General features: G+C 43.2%; 1 protein-coding gene across 5 annotated transcripts in view; it reads right to left on the bottom strand.

The window, feature by feature from the left end:
- LOC119179565 (uncharacterized) overlaps positions 1 to 17104 on the bottom strand; it is a 159702-nt gene extending 142598 nt beyond the window's left edge. For 3 of the 5 annotated variants that reach the window (XM_075869091.1, XM_075869090.1, XM_075869092.1), the window contains exons 1-4: positions 16955 to 17104; positions 15488 to 15514; positions 8205 to 8243; positions 7021 to 7056 (exon numbers count right to left, since the gene is read on the bottom strand). In XM_075869091.1, the coding sequence (XP_075725206.1) occupies positions 7021 to 7056; positions 8205 to 8243; positions 15488 to 15514; positions 16955 to 16994 (142 nt within the window). In that variant the 5' untranslated portion in view covers positions 16995 to 17104. The remainder of the gene's footprint in view (positions 1 to 7020; positions 7057 to 8204; positions 8244 to 15487; positions 15515 to 16954) is intronic. The other 2 variants (XM_075869088.1, XM_075869089.1) reach the window with 2 other exon arrangements.
- Between the last annotated feature and the right edge of the window lie 8371 nt (positions 17105 to 25475).

Below are 25475 nucleotides of genomic sequence, written 5' to 3'. Positions count from 1 at the left end.
TTGCAGTACTCCATATGAAGATGTCGTTAAGAATGTTGTTGGCTGAGTCTGCAAGCTTACCTAAATCATTACCATAAAAAATATACTAGTGTCATCTGCATAAATTATAAAGTCCACATATTTGCTGACACTTGTTATGTCGTTTATATAAATATTAAACAGTAGGGGCCCTAATATGCTGCCCTGAGGTACACCTGACGTTATGGTTAGTAGGGAGGATTGGCTGTCATTTATAACTACATATTGCTTTCTTTGTGATAAATAAGATTTCAGAAAGTCAAGTGGGGTTCCCCGAAAACCATAATGACACAATTTTGCATAGAGTACTTCGTGATTGATTCTATCGAACGCTTTGGAATAGTCAATAAAAACACCCAGTGTTAACAGTTTCTTTTCAAATGAGTTAAGTATGAGTTCTTTTTGTGTGAGGAGAGCCAGTTCCGTGGACATGCCCCGTCGGAAGCCAAATTGATGCGGTGATAATATAGAGTACTTTTCACAAAAAGACATGACACGTTGATATATGATTTTCTCTAGCCCTTTAGATATAACAGGAAGTATCGAGATCGGACGATAATTAGAAAAGATATTTCGGTCACCAGATTTGTATAAGACACTAACTCTCGCATGCTTCATTTTTTCTGGGAAAACTCCCGTGGATAAGCAGATATTAAACAGATGGGTAAGAACAGGTAACAAAAGATCAAGTGCTGCTTTAATAGGTCTAATTTGTAGGTCATCTATGTCCCGAGCAGTAGTGTTCTTTAGTGACATAAATACAGACAATACTTCTTCAGGAGTTGTGTTTAAAAAATATGCGGTGCTCATGTTTGCCACACCTAGAAAGTCCCTGTAATCCCTATTACAGGCACGAGAAGGGTTTGATAAATCAGAGGACACCAGCGTTGTGAAGTACACGTTAAATTTATTAGCAAGTTCTTGACCCTTTACCATCTTGTTATCTATGTTTAACTCAAGTGCGTTGTCTCGAGAGCAACTTCTATTTTATTTCGAGAGCAACTTTTATTATTTTCGTTTTCTGCAGATTCATTTTAAGACCCACCTTTCTGCTCTCCTTGTCTAACACCGTAATCATGAGTTGCAATTCGTCCTCTGAGTTACTCAGCAATGCAATGTCATCGACGAAGCGCAGGTTACTAAGGTACTCTCCATTAACTCTTATCCCTAACTGTTCCCATTCTAGGCTTCTGAAAACCTCCTGTAAGCACGCGGTAAATAGCATTGGGGAGATTGTGTCCCCCTGCCTTATACCCTTCTTGATTGGTATTCTGTTGCTTTCTTTATGAAGCACTATGGTAGCAGTTGATCCCCTGTAGATTTCTTCCAGGATGTTTATATATACTTATCGACGCCCTGATTCCGCAGTGTCTGCATGACGGCTGATATTTCTACTGAATCAAACGCCTTCTCGTAATCTATGCAGGCCATGTATAGTGGTTGGTTATACTCTGAGCATTTCTCTGTTACCTGATTGATAGTATGAATGTGGTAGATGAATGTGGTCTACTGAATCAAACGCCTTCTCGTAATCTATGAAGACTATGTATAGTGGTTGGTTATATTCTGAGCATTTCTGTATTACCTGATTGATAGTATGAATGTGGTCGCTGACCTAATACACGCTCAAATCAATGCATGTGGCACATAAAAGGGACGTTCCGCGGGTGGTTTACAAATCACATTGTAGATATATACCCCGCAAAAAGTAGGATGCGGTGGCACTGTGATGCAACGGGTAAGGCGCCTGCTTCACATGCATGCAGCATCATTATTTTTCTAATTACTAGTAAACCTAATCACTACAGCAAATTGGTGAGCTAGCGCATTGAATCCATAATAATAACAGTTTTTTTTACGCATGCCAGCCTAGTATTCTACCACTGTGCCACCGGCGTGGCCCAGTGGTAGAATACTGGGATATATATTTGCGTCGTAGTAGTAATAGGTTAGTTAAAAGTCTGCTCTTGTCCACGTCTCTTGTGTTAGTTGTCGGTAGTTTTCGCGCTGAGAACTTTAATAAATAATTGCAGAATTCTAGGCTGGCCATCGTCACAAGAAAGAAGTTAAAGAAATTACAGAACTGTGAAATCAATGCGAAAACTTTTTGGACACCAGGATTTACTGGCACATACGGGGGAAACGAAGCGCTGCTCCTGTGGTCACCGCGCAAGTGAGTGGGCTTGGCTGTCCATTTAATATCTCACACCACAGTTCGTGACCAAACCAGGCGGGCCTCCTGAATCCCTATCTACAATTGTTGCGTAAGGCTCCTCTAGCAGAGCATTTATGAAATATATTGGGGTAAAATTAAAAACCAGCAGTGAATGAAAGCTCTCACAGGCTCTACACCGACACCTCTGTTTAACGACAACTGCGCACTTACTCGCCACCAAGAGATATTTCTGAACAAGGTTTTGGCCAATGCAGCACATACACCACATGTGCTTCACAAACAGTTTGGAACTAGACAAGTGATTGGAAACACTTTTCCTCAGTGTCCAAATTGTCAAGAATTATGCTGAGCATGTTTAAACCACCTCATTTGGGTTTGCTCTGCTTTCTCGCGAGGACGCACACACATCCTCCACTTGCTTGTTTAGAAAAAATTTATTTATAGCATGTACAGAACACAAAGGCTTCATACCATTCCAGTAACAGGGCATATACACCTCGGCACATCTGTATTTCACGACTAACATCACTACGATACAGTGAAGACATTTGCTCTAATATATGTGACTATGTTGGCATATATGTACACAAGAACTCAATGCGATATCATGATACAATGGTATAACGATACAATAGATGCAATGAAACACGATATGTAACAAATGAAATCATATAAAACAACTCAATGGGCGCTGCTTAACACCAAGTCGGTCGAAAAATGAGTTTTATCCTTTCGTGTTCCACATTGACGAAAGGGCACGACCAATGCCGCAGAAACTCTTGCTCCCCGAGGAAGAAAAGCTCCTCGGCTCGGAACGCGAGGATCTCTCGTCTCATTCTCCCTAGTATCGGCCACAAAGCACGCCGGCGGCAATTGGCAGCTACGGCCTCACATCGGTTTCTCCAAAGGCTGAACAGCCCCGCAACTATTAACAGAGCGGAGGAGCGGCTACGCGGAAATCGGCCGTTGGACACGAAAGTTCGCACACCCTGTCCCCGAAAACCAGCATTAACCGCACGCCAAAAAAGGCGGGAAACCACACATTCAAACGTCGCATGTCGATTGGTCTTTACCATGACGCAGTTGGGGCAAGTGGAAGTGCGAACCATCTGCCATCGCTGCAACCAATCTTGCGTGGGGACCAAGCCCCAGCCCGACCTCCAGACAAAGTCTCTCAGATGCCCTGGCCACACTGCGGCAGTTATTGGTTTCCAAGCACGGTTCATTACAGATTGACAATGCTGGGCTACCAAGGGCCGTAGCAGAGCGGCCATTGTGTCCACCACTTTAGAATCGGCCACCTCTATCTCTGGGCACGTAGCTCTTAAAACGTCTATTGCAACAGATGATGCGAACTCGCTCACGCTGTGCACCTAATAATCACTTCCTCCCATATTTCCAAGCTGCGGCCCAGAGCCATCTTTCTTTTTCTGAAATAAACGTTCCGTTCATTCATTCATTCTTCGGCAATCTCTTTGAGTCCACCTACAGAAGGGCCGCCTAATGGCGAGTAAACGAGATGCGCTTGCGTGAGGTACTCATCAGCCATAATGTTTGGCCGACAATTCACTGTGTCACCTACATGTCACCATTCTACATGTCACCAATCTACATGTCACCACCATGATCGACGGAGGGTGAGATATGGCCGGGGTTAGTCCTCTTTCCCACCCGTTTAACACGAAGACACCCGCATGTCGTTTAATAAAGCTTATTTAGTTGTTCACGGTCGAATATTGTGCTTTTCATCACGATAACAAAATGTTCGTGATGTGTGTCACTAGTTTATTCTTAGGGTTAAACCAGGCCAAGCTGCTTGAAAACTCATCTTGACTATTGCCTTCTGCGGTCACTCAGATCAAGGACAAAAAAAAATATGAGAGGTTTCTAGACCGTACATGCGGTGTATTCTGCGGGAATGGCTCCGTAGTATCGACGCAACAGTACACTTCTTATACGTTGGATCCCATGAGGCATATGAGGCGACCTAAAGCAAATGACGTAACAGCCGTGCAGAGGCACCAGTTAAATCTAGCTAGAGTGAACTAAGACACTGCGATCTTTCATACACAATGGGAATGATGGGTAGTGCACAAATTTGCCTAGTCTTCGTGCTTGCGGGCTTCGTACGCACGTGCGGCCTTGTTTTTTGTGTTTTGATTTTGTTCAGAATAAAAGAATTGATTGTTGTGAACCTCTGGAGACAATTAGATTTATTGAGCCTCAAAAGGCCAAGATAAAGGAGAGCAACAGCTGAACTTTTGCTGAACTTAATCTTGCAGCAAAGCGAATTAAGGCTCCAAAAGCTGAATGGTGCCAAAAAGAACAAAAAATAAACAAATGCATAATTTCTAAGCTTGCTCAAGCACCATGCGTTGCAGCTTCAATAGATACTATATTTGCAGTAAACTTTGTGTATATGGTTACGTCCACAGTGTGCGTTTGAGATTTATTGGTAGAAGCCTAGGATAACGAGCCGAACAATACCAGGCTGCAAGAGCGATATTTTTGTTTTACCCTCCTTGCTGCTTCTTTTCCTTTTACAGCGAAAGCTGTTATGAGATAGCTTTTCGGGTCACGCGCAGTTGCATGTTGTCTGACGCTGCCACCGCCGGTTTCCGTAACCAAAACGCGCGAAATGAGAAAAAAAAAATGATTTTGCCTTGATGACATAGTGCGGCTTGAGCCGGAGTCTGCTGGGAACCAGCCCTATATTCTACCACTGAGTCACGCCTGCGCTTGTAACTTGTCCTACCTTAGGCAGGCATGACATAGCACCAGTGACAAAGTGGGGCTCGAACCCGGGTCGGCTGGGTTCCAGCCCAGTATTTTACCACAAGCTACACCGGTGCTTGTGAGTTGCTGTCAAACTTGCCTTAGGTAGGCTTTTTGTCGGGAAAGCGATCACGTTAATCCTACTTAAGCGTTTTACATCAGCGAAAGAACAGCGAGTCGTCGCACAATGCGAATACCGTAAAGAGTGGGCCGTCCAATGCACCAAACTATCACAAAAGGTTGTTCTTGTTCCCCTAATAACTGTGGCGCATACCCACTTCAGCTTTGATTCCTCATCGTCGTCAGCCACTGCATGGACGATTGGCACAGAGTTCCTTGCAAGTGTTTAGTGGATACCACGCTTCTCAGAAGAATGACGAAAAAGAGCATAGCGAATGCCGGCCTACTTCCCAAAAGCTTATTATTAATGCTCTAGTGGGTACCAAGCAAGTGTGACTGCATTAGTTACCCAACGAGTGTTTTGAAAAGGTTCTGAAAGGCAGCTCTCCTACCTTTCGATGTGATTGTGCTGCGCCTACCGCTCAAGCCTGGTGGCTTTTTTAAAGACGATAGTCTTTCTTGGGGACCTTCGACGGAAAAATTTTGGTCTGTCTGCTTGTACAATTGTCTGTTTGTCTGCCCTAACGATACCTCAAACGGTACCAAATGGCCAACCCCATCGTCAGGGCCCACCAATATTGCTCAAGGTTTAGCGTTCATAGTTGTGCAATTGTCGATTAAAAAAGCAAATATTGCACATATCTGAGGTGCCATAACAACATGTCTATGTTTTGTATGTCTGCCTTTATACTGAAAGTGGACACACACAAAACACTCTAAGGACTGTAGCGTTTAACGCGCTGCGCTGACAGTGCAACGTGATGCTCAAGAAGGTGCTTCCAACACTTTGCTACGATGGCATGGTGGTGGCACCTGCCCGTCGCTTCGCATTCTACACCTTATTACCTCCGTGACCGGCGCACATCTTTCTCCGCAGTGGCGCACGCCTTCGTTTTCGAAGAGAACTGCCAGATGGCGCTCGTGCCTAACGTGCCTAAATTCGCTTGTTCGCCTCCGTTACACGCACGAGGCACTCTAACGCAGTGCCTTCAGAATACCATTAACCGATTTTATTGCACAGAACATCCAATAAACGTTTTTTTTTCACTCTCTCCAGACGCAATACTATCGTCTTTCGACGACATTTACAGTGTAACATGTAGATTTGGGCCAATTTTTAATCTCGCACATTCGCCAGGTAGCAATACAGAGGCAACTCTACGGGGCCGATCACAACGCCAACGCTAAAACCATGCGAGGTGCTAAAAGCTTTCGAAGGGGTACGTGACGTTATGAACACATCATCAGAAAAGCAAGACATAAAGAAGGCTGCTTTCACATTCCAGTCGACTCGGGCGCGTGGATGAGTTAGACCCTTCGAATTTGAGACGGGCGTTTTGCACACAACGGCACAGTGACCAACCCTATACGAGCTAGGCGAGTTATAATAAATATACGATATAGTAAATGATGCAACTAAAAACGATTTATTAATAGATAAACCATATAAACACGATATAATATACGATAATAACCTAGGCGATTTATAATAAGTGATATTATACCAGACGTCAACTCTTCAGATGGCGTTATTTACTATGCAGCCATCTAAGTGCTTGACTGCATTCTAAATTCCTTAACTTATTTTACTCACTACGAAAGAAGTACATTCATGTACCAAATAAATTAAACTAAAAAACATCTCATTGTGAAGCTGCATTGTTATTAGGCATCAAAAGATTGAGTTTGCATTTGTAGATAAGTGCTGGAGACAGAGCGTGTAAATAACTACAATTCTTATGTAGCTTTTTATTAAAAAGTGCAAGAAAATGGCTTCGTGTGTTCTTGGGCAAAAGTTTGTTCTGGAGTTGTGAGCCGACTGCGAAATATAATTTTGGTATATTCCGAAATGTATTGCGTTGGAGCATTTAAATTCTGGTAGACAATTCAAACTATTTTTTTGGAATTCCCAGCCCGCTTTATGTTCTTACCTGTCGTTGTATTTGGCACGGATGATGAGCTTTCTGCTGTGCGTGAATAAAAAAACAAAAAGAAGCATACAATGTATTACGAAGCAAAGTGAACTTAAGGAAACGCACAGTGCTTAAACTTACGATTAGCCTCCTGCTTGATACGCACTATAGTACCCAATCTTTTATACTGATACCACCAAAAAAGGCCTCAATTCGTCTGTTCCGATGTTGCCCATTGTAATTCAGATAGGTGAACGATGCGCGAGTGAAATTATATGTCAATTTATGTATAACCTTTACTTTTACAAAATTTTCGGTAACTATGAAATATTGGCTTACAGAGTGCTGGCCTTGTGAGCTTACTGCATGAAAATCTCGCTCCACATCACTGAGCATCGTTAAAGCTTGCCGTCGAAAACAGCAACTTAATATGCCATTCTTGATAGGATCCTGAACAAGTTTTTTCTAAATCTTACTTGATTGTATAATCTTTTGTTTGTCTAATTTCGGCCATTTTCAGGCACTCAATACCACCACGATGTCCAAGAAATCAACTAAAAACATCCCCGTGTCTTACACAACGGCGTCTTTTTCATAAAGCAGTCATTCTTTGTACTTTAGCAATGTCTTATAATGATATGTATTGCCTCACACGCCGTGTTCAATCAACATGTTCATAAAAGAGCGATTTTTCATGTTAACAGATACACAGACCAGAGTGCGGTTTATCGACTGAGCAAAAGGTGGTTTTAGAACCTGCTACGTAGATATGGTATCTATACGCTATCGGAAAGGCGTTCCAAATGGACATCCCTGTATCGTTATCTAAGGTTGTTAAGTATACCTGAAATCAGCAAACAATAGTATTTTATGCCTAGTTTCAATTATTTCATTAATCTTCTTTGTGAATAGCGATTTGTTCATAGTTGACAACTACAAGCATCTTTGTTCCTACTTTCGTTTATTTCCTTCTGAGAGGAGGGTCGGTTGTCTACTAGCAGTCACGATTTTATACCCAATTTTTCAGCAAAACCATTGCTCGATTTTCTTGCATGTGCTACGTTACTATTAGCTGCAAAATTCTTACCTTACGAAAGAAAAAATGGTTTGGTAATATGACCTAAAGACATATAATTTCTAAAAGGCATATTATCAAAAAGAAATGCATGAATAAAAGTTTTTTCATTGAGACAAGTGCTCACCTTCAATTTTCGTTGATGAATCCCCACAGCCAGGAACATCTTTAGAGAGGATACTTGTAGGTTAGTAATCATTCTTTTGAACATATAGCACATTCACTATATATGTTCATAAATGAGCGTTAGGTTAACAATAAAAATACTTGAGCTTACAGTTTTGCTGCTTTGTTCCACTGAGAATGAGTATTCAAAAATAGTTGTCATCCCTACTCAGGCGAATCACCATTCAAGCATTTTGTAATGATTGGTAAAGCAAGAACTGATGAATTGCTCTCGGAAAATGAACACTCACATTTTATATTTCCTAAAATGTTGAGTTCTGCAGCGCACCCCAGTTTCCATTTTCTGCGTGATTTTTAAAGCGATACTTGTGCTACGATAACAAAAATGGCACGCCTTCTTTGTGCCTGTCTTGAAAATTTCTTTTGGCGAATTCCTAAGTAATAACATTCGACCATACCTTCTGATTGTAGCCGCGTGTACTGAGAAGCTTCTGCAAGCGAAAGAAATTCGTTCAGTGAAGGACCTACTACGTTTTTTTTTTCATTTTCTCGCGAGAAAAGTAACCAAAATTTTTCGTGTAATTTGTCACTGCACCCCATAAACATTGTCATATGATAAATAAAACACCAATATAGTGTTATCATTCACCCCACGCCCCCGAGTTGTACCATGTGTGCCCGAAAATAGGACCAGAACGAGCCACCACGGCAGTCTACTAGACTAAAGGTTATGGTGCAGGACTGCTGAACCGAAGGAAGGCTGTTGAATAAAGTGTGGCCTGGCAAGTCAGCGCATTTTCACTACGGAAACACATGAAGTAAAGAGGGCCGAGATGCTTTCATGTGGGTGCTGCACATTAGTTAACTATGACCACTCGGAATAAGCTCAAGCAAACGATTTCATTGAAAATAGCAGCTGTACGTTTGTTTACGAGATAAAAAGATTGCGGTTCATATGTCATTGTGTTATGTCAGTAACTACTTAATATTATGAGAGATTTCACGTTGATTGCGATGCTCAAGATCTGTTGTGTGCTGCAATGCATATCAGTATGTTTGAAAGAGCTCAACATTTCTTCCATCGGCTCATTGCGAAGGAACAACTCCAGGATATCTGTTGACTGAACATTTCTCGACACGGTCACCCCAAAATTAGGCAGCGGGCTTTCTGGGTGCGAAGCTCAAGGGCAGTCTTGCATTCAGTTCAAAACAAGTACCAAGACTTCAAGGTAGGGTTGAAACAGGAGCAAATTTTGCCTCATTCTCGTTCTCCTCTGTCGCCCACCGATATGGCATTTCAATATATGTAGTGTGCAGTTATGCACATATAGGTAGAATCGAAATCACTATAGTTAATATTACGTGTCACGCCGTGATGTCTTAGTGGTTAGAGCATCAGCCGCGGAAGCAAGAGGTGCGTGGTTTGAATCCTGGTGCCGCGCAGCTCCCAACCGGATTAAAAAAAAAGTTCGCGTGGTGATGGAACTGCATTAGGACGTCTGGGGTGCGGTCTCGCCGGTGACCGTGCACCACCGGTAACGCACTCCCTCAACAGAGAAGAATTGGCCATCCTGATGCAGTATCTGGCCGCTACCTCCCACATGCATACGTCAATTAACTCATGCCCTCAATCCCCAGTGGCTGCGAAGCAACTCACCATGGCGGTGGTCAGATTTGCAACGAGGCAGAGGGTGCTAAGGATCACTATGTCCGAACAGGCCGCCATTGGAACCTGAACTTGGCAACGTTTAACGCTATAAGCTTATTTAGTAAGGAAAGCCTATAGCTGTAGTACTAGAGAATGTAAAGGGTGTTAAATGGGATATAATACACTGTAAAAAAATGTCGAGTAAAAAGGGTATTTTAGTCCCACAACAATATTCGTCATCAGGCTTGCGTGCGCTTCCTTTCTTGAAAACTCGGCGCTGGCCACTTTCCTATTGAGAATGCAATGTAACCCTGATAATGGGCATGCCGATCGTGACCGCAATGTACAGGTTGTGGGGCGATAGCGCAAGGATGTAACGCAATATAGGTGACGATTATTGTTGTGGGACAGAAAGACACCCTTTTTACTCCCTCTTTTTTTCAGAGTGTAGGGCTCAGTGAAGTTAGGAGGACAGATGAGGCACTATACAGTGCTTCAGAATGGGCACGTTCTGTGCTATCGTGGCTTGGCTGACAGATGTGAACTGGAAGTGGGATTCCTTATCCACAGAAGCATAGCTGGCAACATAGAGAAATACTATAGCCCTAATGAAAGGGTGGTAGTTATCCAAATGAAACTCAATAAGAGACACACGATGTAGGTGATACAAGCCTACGCGCCTACATCCAGCCATGATGACGCGTCAGTTGAAAGCTTCTATGAAGACATGGAATCGGATATAAAGTAAAAACACAGTATACTACACTGATGGTAGACTTCAATGCCAATGTAGGGAGTAAGCCAGCTGGAGACCAGGCAGTAGCAGATTACGGCATCGGTACTTGATATGCCAGAGGGGAGCGGATATTAGAACTCGCAGAACGCAATTATTACGGTTCTTGAATACCTTCTTAAGAACGAGAGAACCGTAAGTGGACATGGAGGAGCCCTAATTGCGAAAGTAAGAACAACATAGACTTTACATTGAGTGCACATTCAGCCATCGTGCATAATGTGGAAGTGGTTGACAGGGTACGATGCCGTGACCACAGAATGGTGCGGTTTCGCATTCGTGTAAACTTGAAGAAGCAACAACAGAAGCTGTTACGCAAGGAGCCAATCATTCAGATAGCACTGAAAGGAAAAGTGCAGAAATTCAGAGTCTCGCTTCAGAACGGGTACTCAGCCTTTATTGAGGAAACCAACCTTAGTGTAGATACAATGGAAGATAATTTGACGAGTATCATTACGGAGTGTGCAGTGGAGGTTGGAGGCATGGTTGTTAGACAGGACACTTGCAAGCTTTCCCAGGAAAAAAAGAATCTCATTGGGAAGCGTCAAAGCATGATAGTCTCAAGTACAACAGATAAAATAGAGTTGGCAGAGCTTTCGAAGTGGATTATAAGCGTAAGATATCCGATGTAAGAAGGCATAACATGTAGAGAATTGAACACGCTCTGAAGAACGGAGAAAGCGTCAAAGCAGTGATGAGGAAACTTGGGTGAGGCAAAAATCAGATGTATGCACTAAGGGACAAAGAAGGCAAGGTAACGAACAATATGGATCAGATAGTTAAATATAGGAGGCGTTTTCCAGAGATCTGTAGAGTAGCCGGGACAACCACGACCTTACTATAATCATCATCATCATCATCATCATCATCATCAGCCTGACTACGTCCACTGCAGGACAAAGGCCTCTCCCATGTTTCGCCAGTTAATCCGGTCCTGTGCTTGCTGCTGCCAATTTATACCCGCTAACTTCTTAATCTCGTCTGCCCACCTAACCTTCTGTTTCCCCCTAACCCGCTTTCCTTCTCTGGGAATCCAGTTAGTTACCCTTAATGACCAGCGGTTATCCTGTCTACGCGCTACATGCCCGGACCATGTCCATTTCCTCTTCTTTATTTCAACTATGATATCCTTAACCCCGTTTGTCCCCTAATCCACTCCGCTCTCTTCTAGTCTCTTAAGGTTACACCTACCATTTTTCTTTCCATTTCTCGCTGCGTCGTCCTCAATTTAGGCTGAACCCTCTTTGTAAGTCTCCAGGTTTCTGCTCCGTAGCTAAGTACCGGCAAGATACAGCTGTTGTATACCTTCCTCTTGAGGGATAGTGGCAATCTACCTGTCATAATTTGAGAGTGCTTGCCGAATGTGCTCCACCCCGTTTTTATTCTTCTAAATACTTCAATCTCGTGGTTAGTCTCTGCGGTTATTACCTGCCCTAAGTAAACATAGTATTTTACAACTTCAAGTGCACTACTACCTTTCTCGAAGCGCTGCTCCTTTCCGAGGTTGTTGTACAATACTTTCGTTTTCTGCAGGTTAATTTTAAGACCCACCTTTCGGCTCTCCTTGTCTAACTCCGTAATCTTGAGTTGCAATTCGTCCCCTGAGTTACTCAGCAATGCAATGTCATCAGCGAAGTGCAGGTTACTAAGGTATTCTCCATTAACTCTTATCCCTAACTTTTCCCATTCTAGGCTTCTAAAAACTTCCTGTAAGCACGCGGTAAATAGCATTGGGGAGATTGTGTTCCCCTGCCTTACATCCTTCTTGATTGGTATTCTGTTGCTTTAATTATGACACAATGTGTTAGAAAAAATACCCACCCTGTTTGCGAGGTGTACCCTGACGGGAAGAGTACCAGAGTCTTGGAAGAATGTTAACATCATCTTAATACGTGAGAAAGGAGATGGCAAGGACTTGAAGAATTACAGGCCGACCAGCTTGCTCTCTGTCGTATACAAGCTATTTACAAAAGTTTTTCTAACAGAATTAAGCCAACATTAGAATTCAATCAACCAAAGAAACAAGCAGGATTTCGAATAGGCTACTCAACAATCGACCACATTCATACTATCAGTCAGGTAATAGAGAAATGCTAAGACTACAGCCAACCACTATACATAGCCTTCACAGATTACGAGAAGGCGTTTGATACAATAGAAATACCAGCAGTCATGCAGACACAGCGAAATCAGGGCGTCGATGAAGCATATATAAACATCCTGTAAGAAATCTACATGTGATCAATTGCTACCATAGGGCTTCATAAAGAAAGAAACAGAATACTAATCAAGAAGGGTGTAAGGTAGGAAAATACAATGCTATTTACCGCGTGCCTAAAGGTTTTCAGAGCTCTAGAATGAGAAGAGTTAGAGATAAGAGTTATTGGAGAGTACAGTAGTAACCTGCGTTTCGCCGATGATGATGCATTGCTGAGTAACTCAGGGGACAAATTGCAACTCATGATTACGGAGTTAGACAAGGAGAGAAGAAAGGTAGGTCTTAGAATTAATATGCAGAGAATGAAACTAATGTACAGCAACCTCGAAAGAGAACAGCGCTTCGAGATAGTAGTGCACTTGAAGTTGTAAAAAATACTATATATACTTAGGGCAGGTTATAACCGTGGAGCTAAACCACGAGATTGAAATGACTAGAAGAGTAAGAATGAGGTGGAGCACATTTGGCAAGCGCTATCAAATCATGACAGGTAGATTGCTAATATCCTTCAAGAGGATGGCATATAACATCTGCATTTGGCCCGTACTTAGCTATAGAGCCGAGACCTGGAGACTTAAAAAGAGGGTTCAGCCTAAATTGGGAACGACGCAGCGAGCAACGGAAAGGAAAATGTTTGGTGTAACCTTAAGAAACAAGAAAAGAGCATAGTGGATAAGGGAACAAACACGGGGTTTAGGATATTGTAGTTGAAATCAAGAAGAAGAAATGGACATGGGCCTGGAATATAGCGCGCAGACAGATTGACCGCTGGTCACTTAGGGTAACTTACTGGATTCCCAGAGAAGTCAAAAGGACTAGGGGAGACAGAAAGTTAGGTGGACAGATGAGATTAAGAAGTTTGTTGGTATAAAATGGCAGCAGCAAGCACAGGACCGGTTTGACTGGCGCAACAAAGGAGAATCCTTTGTCCTGCAGTATACGTAGACAGGCTGATGATGATGATGATGATCGTACGCGTACTTTGTCTCTCTGCATTCACCCACCCCCAATCACGTTTTAATATGAGTAGCACCCATTGCGAACAAACTATCACCTTAAGTGCGATACATAAATGAATTTATTAAAGTTGCTGGCTTTCCAGTAACCCGCAGTAGAGGTAAGCGTGGAATGGCCAGCGGCGGAGCAGAGTTTTAAGGACGAAGCTGCTTATGACACGGGTCTGTCGCTCCTCCGTATGTATGTATGTATGTATGTATGTATGTATGTATGTATGTATGTATGTATGTATGTATGTATGTATGTATGTATGTATGTATGTATGTATGTATGTATGTATGTATGTATGTATGTATGTATGTATGTATGTATGTATATATGTATGTATGTATGTGTGTGTATGTATGTATGTATGTATGTATGTATGTATGTATGTATGTATGTATGTATGTATGTACGTATGTATGTATGTATGTATGTATGTATGTATGTATGTATGTAACCACCAGTGGCACATACCCAACGGGTATGTGCCAGAGGGGTTGCTAGATGGGAGATGGAGGTATTTTGAGTGTTTTCTAGAAAGATGCACGGATGGATGGACAGACGGACGTTCGGATGGATGCACGAAGAGATGGACCGATGAGCGGACACTTGTATTGTCGCACGTATGGTCACACCGACGGATGGAAGCAAGAACGAACGGACAAACGGAACGGGTTGACGGACGCTTCGCCCCACTCATCATCATTCACTCCATGTATATGCTGTGATTTTTTTATATGATGCTAGCCACCATGTGCGTGATCATAAACTCGCAAGTCGCCAATCTACATGAACCTTATATTGGCCCTCCCGCTGCTGGAAAAGAAAAAAATATGGGTATTTTTGCGTAGCCCTTCTGGTCTGTGAAGTATAGCGACAATATCGAAGTATGTCCCCTTTGGTAAACGGTCTATCACATGCACCCGACTGTGTTTTCTTGCTTCTTCCCTCTTTGTTTTCGTTATTCTCGGAACCCCTTTCCCCAAAATGCAAGGTAGAAAACAGGACGCCCGCCTGGTTGTCCTCCCTGTTTTCACTTCCTTCATCTCTTTTTTCCACTGATGTTGAAAGCAAAAGTTGTACAAACTGATCCTAATGGTGTTTCTGAAAAGGTCACGTCACAGAACTGCATTACTTTTGTTTTCCGCTATACCGCGGCGGTCTATAACACGTCATTAGTGCATCTAATAAGCTTTTTTGCATCTCGCTAATTACGGCTTCGTCCAAAAATAATCCGGAACTCATCAGCGCCTACATCAAGGACTCCATCGATACTGTTGGTATATAGCGCCGAGAGCATGTATTTTTTTTAGCTATGCGTATAGTGCAGCCTAGTAAATCCAATATGTTTTAGCGAGGCCCTTTACTCAGAAACGAACGGTTTCGACGACTGTGTCTCTTTGCGCAGCGTGAGTTCTCGCACGTCAAGTTGATGAAATGAAAACATGGCTGCCTTTCCTCCACAACTCAACCAGCACGCACTGCAAATAACATTACGTTGATATAAACAAATAGGCAGTCACAAAATATGTCTCAACGCATGGTAACTTCATGCATAACTTAGAGTCGCTACTCCAGGGTAAATTTGTTGTTACTTAGCTTTAGAAAAAGAACAACACTTACTACGGATTCCTTCGTCCCCCAAGGCCACTACAGAAAAAAAAACGAAGTAAACTTGTTAAAATGAAAAATTTAGCTCTGTTATAGTTACAGGAGAGAAAAAGCAAATAATGCACGGCACTGAAAAGATTGCATGTTTTCATCCACGTACGCAGTAACAATGAAGACTTATCTGTAACAAGATATGCTGCTCCAGAATAGGCGATGTTTATTGAATACTGCAACAATTTTTAGTTAAATTACTTCAGCAGCAATATAATTAAAGTATTATTCACGGCAAGATACAAATTTGACGTTCCAACAGTTCTAGAATATGACCAGAAGATTTTAAAGCACGTAGTGTAAGCCAATACTTCAACTTCAGTCTAGTTATGCTTTTTTTACGGGCACCGCTACACCCCAAGAAAAGTTCGACGACTGCTTAAGTTTGATCGACCTTTCGAAGACTGCTTAAGTTTGATCAAGCATACACATAAAATAAAGCCCCCTGCTTTTGAGAAGAGATTCTCAACCTACAATTTCTTTTAAAAAATGTCCTTGCTTTGATTGTGTGACAAGACTTAATAAAATATTTTGGCATTGTAATACAAATGCAGACAACGTTTCCTGTTACTGATCTTGGGACGAAGAAGTTAGTCCTAACTTTTGGAAATAGGGAATGTTCTTTTTTACGCCAGCTTGTAGAGAACGCACACTAGCATAATCGACTTCCCTGCTATTTCATGGTTTTTTTTCTTTAAGCTGTGACTACGTGTTTAGTTTATTTCTTGAAAAACTGGTTTGAAACCATAATACTCAATGCATCATGAAATGCAGTACGGCTTCTTGACTGAGAAGTATTTGGCTGTTGAGAAGTTAAAGATGCAAGCACTTCACTCATTATCTAAATTATTTTGGAAAATTTTGGCGTCTTGCGCAAGTTAGGACAGCAATTTAACGCATTAGCCGGTGCCTAATCGTGGTGGTAAATGCAATCGAATATTTAATTTATGAATAGTGTCACGCTTATTGTAGCGAGCGCAGAAATAAACCATGATGGTGGAGACATGAAAATAATAATTGGGTCAGCACTTCGACAATAAAACCTAACGAAGTATATCACAATACACTTCGAAACGTGTCAGTAATTCTTTCTACATGAGCTGCATGTCATCTTACCCGCTACTAAATGCATACCTAGGGCAGCTGACCACCAAACATAATTAAAATGGCCAGTAGAAAATTCAGCGTTAGTAGCACACAATGGGAAAAAATAAATGCACCAGAAATAGTCTTCCCAATTATTTAACTCATGTTCAAAAGAAGTGTGTAAATGTCTCGTGCTATATTACATGTCCAGCATTTTAAAAGCGCGTCTATGTTACGTTATATTGAAGTGTCGTATAAAAACTTCAACCTTTTCTGATCTATATTTTGCCTCCTAATTATGCTGTCAAATAAGGAAATTCCAAAAAAGAGCACAAAACCTACCTGCTCCAATGAGGAGAATGAAGTACCAGAAAGGCCCCATGATGTTCTCAAAGCCAATGCTTCAATTGAAGGAACGTCCAAATTGCATAAAGGCCATTGTTGGGCATTTTATAGAAGGCTCCAAGCTTGATCTTTTTTTCTAACATGAGTTTGCTGTGCGGTTCCGACGTCAGTTTCACCTCTCACTCACAAGAATAGGTGAAGTTCTAACAAATTTTTTTATACCCTTGATCTCACTTGTCAATTCCCCTGTAAATATCATGAATAAATGACTTTTCGATTAGCTTCCCCTTACAAAGGACACAAACTGATATCTCCACCAGTTGTCATTTTAACTCTCACAGTAGGTCATGAAGTCAATTGCGTCCGCCAGAAAAACTTTTTAAAAAATAACATACTGTCATGGAGCCATGACCTGAACGAAGGGCGCAGGCTATAGGTCGAACATGAAACTGTTTATTTGGCCAAACTTGTGGCCGGTAAACTAAACGTCAGATTACAGCGATGCACAGTGCCACTGATTACGGTGATCAGAACGTCGGCCGTGAATCAACTAACAAGCGGCGAAGCACGTTGGCCTTTATACATGTCCCGTCGTATATTCCAACGTTATCAGTTGTATATTTCAACGTTATCAGTTGTTGTTGCGCAAGCTCTGGAATACTCTCGAGTGTTCGCGTCTCACGCATTTTTAACAGAACGACCTACAGTAGTCACGAATCTTCGCAAACAGTGAGGCCCGGATCACGCTGAGCATTTCTGACAGGCTTTGTGGGTGAACGCCGAATAAAACAGGAGTGAATGTAACTTCTTCAGGTGACGCACGCCACCATTGATTGTTCGTGATGCCGTTGCAGAGAACCTTGTAGTGGCGCGTACCGAGATGTCGGGTTAGCTTGTACGGTTTAAAGTGCCGTCGCAGAAATTTTTCACTTAGGGCACTTCAGCCTATTGGTGTCCACACCGAAACACGGCCAGCGGGCTGGGCTGCCGATTCACAAAACTTTGTCGAAGGTCATTGAACCTGCACTGGCTCACCTCTCTCTGTCCTTCCGCTTAATTTTTCTTGCTCCCTCGTCGAAGGTTGTAACGGGGGCTCTCGGTCGACTGCTGGTCCTTGATGCGAAGGCGGGCGAGTTGTCGAGTTTTCTGCTCTCATTACCGACCCTGAAGATATTGCTGATGCTTTCAGTGATCATTTCAGCTTTACAGACAGTGATCAGCCTCATTCGATGCAACTCACTTTTCCGCACTGTCCTCATTCTTACTACTTATTTGCAACGACACCGGAAGAAGTATGCATTATCATCAACTCTCATAAATATACCGGTCCAGGTCATGTCCTTCAGTATTTATAAAAGGTGACAAACAAGTGCACGAGTAATTATCGTGCTACCTGCATTTGGCCTTCCCTCCACAGCATGATAGAAAAAGTAATAAACAATCGCCTAAGTAAATACTTCTCCAAGTTGAATGTTTTAACTCAGGACCAATTCGGTTTTCAAGAGAATATGTGTACTTAATTAGCTCTTATTAGTTTTGTTGAAGGGGTTAAACTAGCCGTCTTCCATGGTCTTTCTGTCGGATCTCTCTTCGTTGACTTCACCAAAGCATTTGATTCCATCGATCATCATATTCTTTTAAACAAACTTGAAGTTTATGGCATTTCTGGATCACCTTTAGAATTATTGCGTGGTTATTCAAAAGACAGATCTTACAGAGTCCAAATTGATGATGTCCTCTCCTCATCAAAAGCTATAAATGTAGGTGTTCCACAAGGATGAATACTTGAACCACTTTTATTGCCAATATTCATCAATGCTTTGCCACTAATATAAACACATGCACATTGTCTACTTTATGCGAATGAAACCACCATCTTTATGATAAAAATCCTGGCTCATTGCAGAATAAACTGAAAGCTGACCTAGCAAGTGCTCATTCATAATGTGTAAAAAACAAGCTGATAATTAACCCTACTAGGACATTATAATTGCTTTTCGTAAAAAAATTGGCTTCTTCATCCTATTGCAGTTTCTTTAAATATTGATGTATTTTAAAGATCCATGATGCAAAATTTCTCGCTGTTGTTCTAGTTCACAATCTGAAGTTCGACTATCACAAAATCACTTATTAAAAAATCTCATTAGGCATTCACATCGTTGTAAAAACTCGCTAGTTTTTTTTTTGTTTTGGACCTGGACATTCTCGTGTCTTTATACTATGCGTACACACACCGTCACCTCTCATACTGCCTTTCATTCTGGGGTAATGCATATTGCACACATCTTCGTCACCTAGAATTTTCGCAAAAGTAGGCATTACGATTGGTTGCATTTCAATGTCATACATCTCCCTCTGCTCCCATAATCCGTTGTGTAAATGTTCTACCATTGCGCATCTTATTTCATCATAAGCTGTCACTACTAATGTTTTGTCTTATCAATACCAATCTCATTATTCCAAGTTTCACTCACTCCAGCTTCATAAATAACAATATAACAAGATTTTCAAACCGACCTAATCTACTCCTAAAACATTAGAACGAAATATGGACTTTTTGTGTTGTGTTGCTTTTTTAGGCATTTCGATTTGGAGTCCATTGCCATCGGAGTGAGAATAAAGAAGTCATCTTCATTATTCTCACTCAAACGTAAAACTAAGGATCATTTTAATAACACCTTATCGATTTTTTTCTTTAGAAAATACTGCGGTCACTGAAGACCAGGCAGTTGGGAAACATTATAATAAACAATGTATGAAAACATCAAGAAACATTATTGCAATAAACAAATTTACAAGAACACAAATTGAGTGATACAAGAAATGTAACAAAAATATAGCAACTATGCTAGACACATAGAAATCGCTAGTTTTTGTTTACCCTACTATTTCGAAACGTGCTGTTGCCACTTCCAAGTGTTTCATTTTTGCCCGCAATTTGATACTTATTCGCCTGTGTAGTTGTTTGTGCCACTATTCCTTGTTTGAATTGTTTTCGTTATTTATTCTATCTGACTTTGATAAATTATTTTATCATTTACTTTTGTGATTGTCTTGGCTGGCTTTTTATTTTTTATGAATATTTTACGCTTTCTTACTAAACCTATATAAATTATACAATGGCTTTGTGTTCGCCTACTTTCCTGTAAACCCCATTTATGTTTTGCGATGACGTCCACCCGACAGTTTTCACTCCGGGACCTCTTAATTTGCTCTTATTGTTCACCTTGTAATCAAGTCAAGTTTCGTCAAAAAGATTTCAAATTTCAAACTTTCTTCGGCCCACTGAAGACGGGCAGTAAGGTCGATGTTTTCATTCTCGCTGACGTTCGGCAGCACTACGTCGAGCATCGCGGCCGGGCTCCTTCCATAAATCAATTTGTACGGCGTCAGTTGTCTCGTTTGTTGCATGGCAGTGTTGTACGCGAAGGTTACGCACGGAAGAATCGCTTTCTACGTCTTGTGTTCGACGTCGACGTACAGAAGTGGCCACGTCTGTGTAGAGCACGCGAACAGCGGGTTTTGGCTCTTCGAGGTGACACCTTCAGGAAGCTTCGAGCTCTGAAGTGGTGTAACAACAGCATACATGGCTTGGTTGTAGAGGTGTCTTCGTCAGAGCCTGACACTGCCCCAAGGTTTCACCCCGCAGAGCAAAAACTGACTGTTCACGTGTTCTGCACAGACGTGGCTGTGGCTGTAGATGGCCAGAATATCCCAGATGATCTTATTAAGGCGCTCGGTGAGGCTATTGGTATATGGATACTAAGTGGTGGTGCGGCGGTGACTTATCTGGTTGTACCTCAAGGTAACCTGAGTTGGGTCCTGTGTAAAGGCCGTACCTCAGTCAGTAAAGAGGATCTCTGGAGCTCTATGAGGCCGGACAATGTTCTCGACGAAGAGTTTGCTACCTCGGTGGCACTGCCTTTGGGCACGGCCCTTGTCTCAGTGAAGTGCGTGAGTTAGTAGCTACGACAATCCATTTTTTCTCGCAGCTTGATGTCATAAACAGCCCCGCTAAATCTACGTCGATTTCTTGGAATGGACAGTGAGGTGGCTCAGTGGGCTGGAGAAGTCCGGCTGGCCTAGTCGGCGGTGTTTTTTGTTGTTGGTAGTCGCAGCGTATCCTAACGAAACGATCAACTTCAGCCTAAAGGCGTGGCCCGCAGTGCTTATTTTTGTATCTTCGCGAGCGTGTGGGGAAACCAAGATGGCGAGCTGTTTGGTCATCGTGCAGGGCTTGCCTAATATTTGGCCGCATCAGCGAAGGTACAATGGTTAGGTTGCTGGCTCGGCCCGGAGAGAATGTCTTCTTTACAAGGCAGTGTTTTTCAAGAAAATAAAAGGACCACAGTTTTCGCCTGGATACTTTTGGAACGATGGTAGTGCGGCCCTCGGGGTATTTATTGGCCCCTGAGTTCCAGATCAGCGCGATGTCGCTCGGCGACGGCGGTGCGGACAGGCAGGTGGCGTTTGAGTGTTTCTTTCTGAACTTGTACACTACGGTAATGTTGAATTCTTCAAGCCTTAGGCTCGACCATACGAGGCAACCCGAAGGACCCTTCAGGTTAGCTAACCAGCAAAATGCACGGTAATTGCTCACATCTTTAAAGGTCTGCTGTACAGGTCGGGCAAAGCTTTCACGCTTGCATGATGATGACGAGGTACTTCTGTTTTGTTGTAGAGCAGTTGGCCTCAGCCTTGGATAGCCACAGGGTAGCATAGCTGATAACACTTTCGAGGCCGTTAGTTCATTGCACCAGAATGGCACCGCTTTCTACGCTGCTCGCGTCTGTGTGTACTTCTGTTTCGGCATATTCGTTGAAGTGCGGAAATATCGGCGGTGTCAGCACGCATCGTTTACGCCCCTGAAACGTTTCCTCCTGAGTCGCTTCCTACTTGATTTTGACGTTGATTTTCATGAGGTGAGTTAGCGGCTCAGTGATCTGTGAAAATTCTTTGACGAAACATTTGTTATAGAGTACAATCGGAGAAATCGGCGTATGGCTTTTTAGCAGTAGGTGGCTGGAAATGGGCAATAAGGGCTGTTTTCTGCGGAATGAGATGGACTCCAGACTTACTAATCACGTGTTCTAGGAAGAAGAGCTCCTCGTATACGAAGTGGCACATTTTCGGTTTCCGGGTGAGTTCAGATGTCCTAATAGCTTGAACTACTGCTTCAAGGCGCTGTAGCGGCTCGTTGAAGGTCAAGGAAAACATGGCGACGTCATGCATGTAGGCGAGACAAGTCTGCCCTCTTCAGTCCAGCCAGCACGGTGTGCATAATAAGCTGGAGTGTCGCAGACGCCGAGCAAAGACAAAATGACAACATCTTCAACTCGAAGAGGCCGTCTGTCAAGATGAAGGCAGTCTTCTCGATCTGTCTCGACAACCTCGATTCAAGATTAGCTGGCCTTGAGGTCCATCGACGGAAAGTTCTTCGATCTGTGGAGTCGTTGCGGGGCATCGTCAATACAAAGAAGATGGCTCACGTCCTTCGAGATTTTTTTAGGTGGCGGTAATTGACGCAAAAGCATCGTGTCCCATGCTTCCTTTTCACTAATACCACGGGTGATGCGCATGGGCTCTTGGACAGCTGAATGAAGTCGTCGCGTAGCATATTGTTGACTTCTTCTCACGACCTCGCGTTTGTGCGTTGAAGCTCGGTACAGGCTTTCTCGAACTTGTCGGACTATTTCTTTTGTAATTATGCGATCTTCGCGACTAGGGTTTGTCGAATTCTCCATTATAACAAGAAGCTGTGCTTGAATTAGAGGAGCAGCGTTTTGAGGTGGTTCACATTTCGTAAGGCTAGACGTGGAAATATGGTTGGCGACCTTCACTCTTCGAAGGAGTTTCGGTAGCATCAAAGAAGGCGGACACATTGCTGGCGCCAGTGAATTCGTCGATGTGGGCAACCGCCGCACCAACTTTTAGAAGCCTATATTCGTGGCTAAAATTGTCAGTACCTCATTTGCTTTGCCATCACGCAACTCGGCTATGCCTCTTGCCATGCCTATCTTGCGGCTCAGAAGCAGCTGCTGATAGCCCTCTATGATGTGTTCGAGGTTTTCGGCTTTTTCAGTGCCAACGGAGTTTATGACGCTGAAGAAAGGCGGCACGATGACCGGCTCTGCTGTTATTTTAATGCATGATTTTCTGGTGTCAAGTTGGGTGGCAGGGCTTTGTCTGATGTCAGAGGTATTAATACCTCAGGTTGAAAGTGGCACCATGGTGACGAAGCACTCTGGTAGCATATGATACGCTAAATATTTCTTCCAGGGGATTTATATAACTTCGTCGTTTATATAAGCTGCTGGTGAGGATCAGGTAACATCAGATCTGCTCAAAGAGGGAAAACAGATGGCGTTAGAAAAACTGGCCACCATGTTTTCTAAGGCCTTGTGTAAGTCTGCATTTATTTTCAAATACATTTATACAGTAGTGCGCGGCTGTGTTAAACCGGCTTGTAGCGTGATATTGTTCCTTTGTAAGGTGGTTGTTTTGAAGCAGAAGCTTTTTTTCAGTAATCTTAGACTTGCTTTTTTCACTTGCTTCCATATTTTATGCAGTTCCTCGCAAAGGAAAACCAAGTCAATGACTCTTCGATATATATTGCACAGGTAATAAATGAGAATATTTTTCGTAATGCTGAAAGACGTCAAGTGCTTAAAACACCCTGAGAGTCGTCTATGTAACAAGATGCACATCAATTTGATTATTAACTACACATTGTCACGATGAAGAAACCGCAGCAGTTGAATACAGGACAACCCACTTTAATTCTACCAGAACACTGACAAACTGATCGGATGAGAACCTCGTCTTTCTCTCTCGCTGCGCGTGCTCTTCCTTGTTCTCTTGGTGCTGCATATTCAATGCGGAATTCGCCCCCCTCCAGGAAGCAGGGTCCCGATGCTCTTCTACAAAAGCAGTAGATGAGTCCGAAAATAGAGCTTTATTCGCACAACGTGCACGATTTCTAGTTTTTGCTGGCGAGTTGTCAAGGAGCTGTCAGGAACGACCACGTAATGAACGTCACTCGGTCGTTGTAAAACTGTGTAGGGGCCAAAATACCTCTTCAGCAATTTTTCAGACAGTCCCCGGTGGTGGCTAGGACTCCACACCCAGACTTTATCACTGGTGGAGGCGCTGGGTACATGTTCGGGACGTTTACAACAGCCCCGTATCTAGCCCAAAAAGACTTCCCCACATCGACACCCCCGTTCACCGCAGAAGCCACCGCCTGCTAGGCCTCAGCCCGGAGTTCTGTTCAATGCCGGAAAGCGTGACCATGCCAGAAAGCATGATGGCGCCTGGAAGCACTGGCTCCAACATGTCCAGCCCAACCACGACACAGGTGACTGCTTTGAACCCTAGACTTCCGGTTGACTTCCACGGAAACACATATGAGGATGCACATAACTGACTCGTGGATTTCGATCACACAGCGAATGTTAATAAATGGAACCCCACACAGAAATTGGGCTACGTGTATTTACCGCTTCAAGATGGAGCCCGAACATGATTTACGAATCACGTGTGGTCGTCTTGGGACGAGTTCCGGCAGAAGTTCCTCGATACGTTCGCTAGCACCGAAAGACGAGAAATCGCCCAGCGTCTCCTCGAGTCACGGATTCAGAAACCAAATGAATCCGTTACGATGTTTGTTGCGGACATGGCGCGGCTGTTTTGTCGAGCAGATCCTAATATGCCCGAAGCCAAAATGATTAGCCACCTTATGCGGGGCGTTAAGGAGCAGCTGTTTGCTGGTCTCGTACGAAATTCGCCAACAAGCGTTGATGAATTCTCCAAGGAACGCTCACTGCATCTACGCTACCGTCATTATGACCACCCGACCCACAGTGCACCGATCAGCACGGCAGCCATGACCACAGCAACGACACCCGACGAAGGTTCTTTGCGCAAACTGATACGAGGAATCGTGCAATAAGTGGTCAAGAAGCTCGTCGCCAAACGAAATCACTGCGCAATTGCCTCAGTAACAGAAGTTGTGCGCCAGGATATCAGGCAAGCGCTCTCGCTTCCTAGGCCAAACACGAGCACCCCCAGGGCAAGCTATGCAGACATAGTTCACCGACAGCCAGCAACGTGTCGACACCGCATCATTACCACCAGCAAGATTTGCTGACAGCGCCTTGGTACTACAGAAAAACTTCGATGCCGAGGCGGCCACCACTTCACAAAACTGCCATCTGGCATACCCCTGACCATATGCCCATGTGATTTCATTGTGGGGAAGCAGGCCACATCGTTCGGTATTGCCCGTATCGCGTCGCAGGGTACCAAGGGTTTCCTTCCACTATTCCTCGGCGCCATTTCAATGAAACGCCTGAGGTCGACACGAGTGTCATGACCCTGCGGGATGTTCCTCCTGGGTTTCGGTCACGCTCACCCTCTCCTGGGCATTATTCTCCATTCTCTAGACGGAGCACCACTGACATGCCAAGAGGGAGATCTCCTAGTCCATACCGGGGAAACTAAAAGCAGCGACCTCAGG

Source organism: Rhipicephalus microplus, chromosome 7 (genome assembly GCF_043290135.1).
Source record: "Rhipicephalus microplus isolate Deutch F79 chromosome 7, USDA_Rmic, whole genome shotgun sequence".
In the NCBI taxonomy this organism is placed as follows: domain Eukaryota; kingdom Metazoa; phylum Arthropoda; class Arachnida; order Ixodida; family Ixodidae; genus Rhipicephalus; species Rhipicephalus microplus.
This window is presented reverse-complemented; position numbering and strand designations above follow the sequence as displayed.